This window comes from Helianthus annuus, chromosome 9 (assembly GCF_002127325.2).
Source record: "Helianthus annuus cultivar XRQ/B chromosome 9, HanXRQr2.0-SUNRISE, whole genome shotgun sequence".
NCBI lineage: Eukaryota > Viridiplantae > Streptophyta > Magnoliopsida > Asterales > Asteraceae > Helianthus > Helianthus annuus.
In genome coordinates this window covers 142,659,825-142,662,113 of record NC_035441.2, presented here as the reverse complement: position 1 = coordinate 142,662,113, position 2,289 = coordinate 142,659,825, and the positions used below count along the sequence as shown (strand labels likewise).

At 33.9% G+C, this 2,289-nt stretch overlaps 1 protein-coding gene across 1 annotated transcript; it reads left to right on the top strand.

Annotated features, from left to right (window-relative positions):
* Positions 1 to 360: 360 nt before the first annotated feature.
* LOC110921288 (EPIDERMAL PATTERNING FACTOR-like protein 2) lies at positions 361 to 1,342 on the top strand. The gene is made up of 3 exons (XM_022165578.2): positions 361 to 658; positions 857 to 882; positions 998 to 1,342. Exons 1-3 carry the CDS (start codon positions 586 to 588, stop codon positions 1,235 to 1,237), a joined length of 339 nt encoding a protein of 112 aa, XP_022021270.1. The 5' UTR covers positions 361 to 585; the 3' UTR covers positions 1,238 to 1,342.
* The last annotated feature ends 947 nt before the right edge of the window (positions 1,343 to 2,289 follow it).

The following is a 2,289-nucleotide window of genomic DNA, read 5'->3' as shown; positions in this document are numbered from 1 at the left end:
GGATATGTTTATAATAAACCATGTGGACCCCACCTGAATTAGCATATTAATTGTTTTGTTTTTACATTAAGGGTAAATTGGTCATTTCACACCCACTTAATAGGGAAAACAAACTGAAGTTAGACACAGGGACTATCCGGGAACAAAAATTGAAAATTTGGGGACTATTCAGGTAATTTTAGAAAGTTAGAGACTATAGGTGAAAAAATGCGAAACCACAAAGACTATCCGGGCATTTTTCTCTATATAATATGTGTGCGTCATCTTTCAAAAATACAATATTGATATTAATGCGACATATAGAACCAAAAATGTAAGCTTTCTTATTTATAAACTCTACTAATGAAACACCCACACGTGTAGGATTTCATAATAATAATAATAATAATTGACCCGTCTGTCTGAGCTCTGATCTGCTGCTCTCCTGCAATTTCTCAACACGGTTTTCATCTCACACATTCATTCATTCATTCATAAACCCACTCAACACCACACCACACCCTTTTCAAGACCAGACTTCACTCATTAAAACCCTTCAGTTAACACAGAGCATCCCCCCTCCATTACTCTACTCTCTATCCACAAATGGGTTGTGGTCACACCCTCCATTTATTAACAACAACCATTTCCCTTCTCTTTCTCCTCCTTTTTGCTCAAGGTTAATTTCTCTCTAACCATTCCATCTTTATTCAAGAACCACTCTAATATTTAACTTCTAATTAACTAACGCTGTGTAAAATGGTGTCCCTTCCCGTAAGGTTGAGGGTTATACGTCCCGTAGAATTAGAAGTAGATTAGATTGCTGTTAAAAAAAATCATAATCATTTCTAACATGCTATTTTCTCATTTGTTGCAGGTAGAATGCTGGCCACTCAATCTCAGGTAACCAACCAACCACTCAAGTCTTGTTTTCTTTTGTCAACTTTTTTTTATATATATGGTTCAAAATTTGTAAAGGTGTAATGGTTTTTGATTTTTTTATTTGTGATTTGTGAAGGTGGAGGAGGAGAAGACAATACTGAGGGGACAAATAGGATCAAGGCCACCAAGATGTGAAAGAAGATGTGGGTCTTGTGGGCATTGTGAAGCCATTCAAGTGCCTACAACCCCACAAACCAAGACTGCAATAAACGGAGTGAAGAACCCAACACTAGAATATGCAAGAGGTGATTACAGCTCAAACTACAAGCCCATGAGTTGGAAGTGCAAGTGTGGGAGCTTTATTTTCAACCCATGAGTTATGAATTTATTTAAATAAATAAATAAATAATTAGTAAGTGTACATATATAAGAAATATTCCCCGTGCTTCTTTAATTTCTTTTTCTCTTTTTTGTTTTTGTTTGACTGCTGCCTTTTTCTTGAGGGCCTGATTTTTGTACTGCTTTTTAATTATTCTGGATTAATATTCTATAATTAATTTGTCATAAAGATTATAAAGATTTGGTTATTAATGCTGTGTGCAGATTAAAGTTTGTCTTATCTCCACGAGAATTAAATTTATGAAAGTGTTGAATTTTAATCGACCATAACTAGGATTGCTTGATTTTTTTTTTCTTTTTGAATGACAAAATTTGGATCACTGACGGATCATTAGAGCATCATCGTGTCACGAGCGAAACCACCCGATCATATCCATCTCCACTAGGCATAATGCTTATACACCAATTCAAGAGTAAACCTAATAAATATGGGAAAAACCCCTTTGGGATTCGAATCCAGGACCTATTGGTCTCAAAGATTTATCCCACCCCTAAGATGCCACTACTATAAAGCCATGGACAGAATTGCTTGAATATTAATAACGAAAAAATTGTTTAACTTTAATTATTTTTGGCAATATATACCCTACAGTAGGTTCTTTATTTATATATGGTTATCACTTGAATTATAACAGTAATTATTTTTGTACGACCAATTTGAATTACTGATGAACCAGTGAGTATCATCGTATCATCAACGGATCATATCTATCTCTACTAGGAAATAATGCATATACAGATATTCAGGAGGAAACCCAGTAAATCTAGGAAAAACTCTTTTGTAGGAATCGAACCCATAACCTAATGATCATAAGCCTTATTCTACCCTCAAGAGCCACTAGCCTTATACCACCCCTAAAATATATAAGTTTATGTTAATGATGAATCATACAAAAGTATAACTTTAAATAATTAGTTTAATTTTGTGTTGAGGTTTCTTTTAAAAAACATATTTATATTTAATTTTAAACGTAAAAGCAAAGGTTGGGTGAAGAGTTGGTGGTAAATTAAAAGAGATAACACGTTAAT

Coding starts and splice junctions, on each gene's coding strand:
- LOC110921288 (XM_022165578.2), top strand. CDS start 586: ATGGGTTGTGGTCACACCCTCCATTTATTAACAACAACCATTTCCCTT. Junction 659..856: donor TCTCCTCCTTTTTGCTCAAG/GTTAATTTCTCT, acceptor CATTTGTTGCAG/GTAGAATGCTGGCCACTCAA. Junction 883..997: donor TGCTGGCCACTCAATCTCAG/GTAACCAACCAA, acceptor TGATTTGTGAAG/GTGGAGGAGGAGAAGACAAT.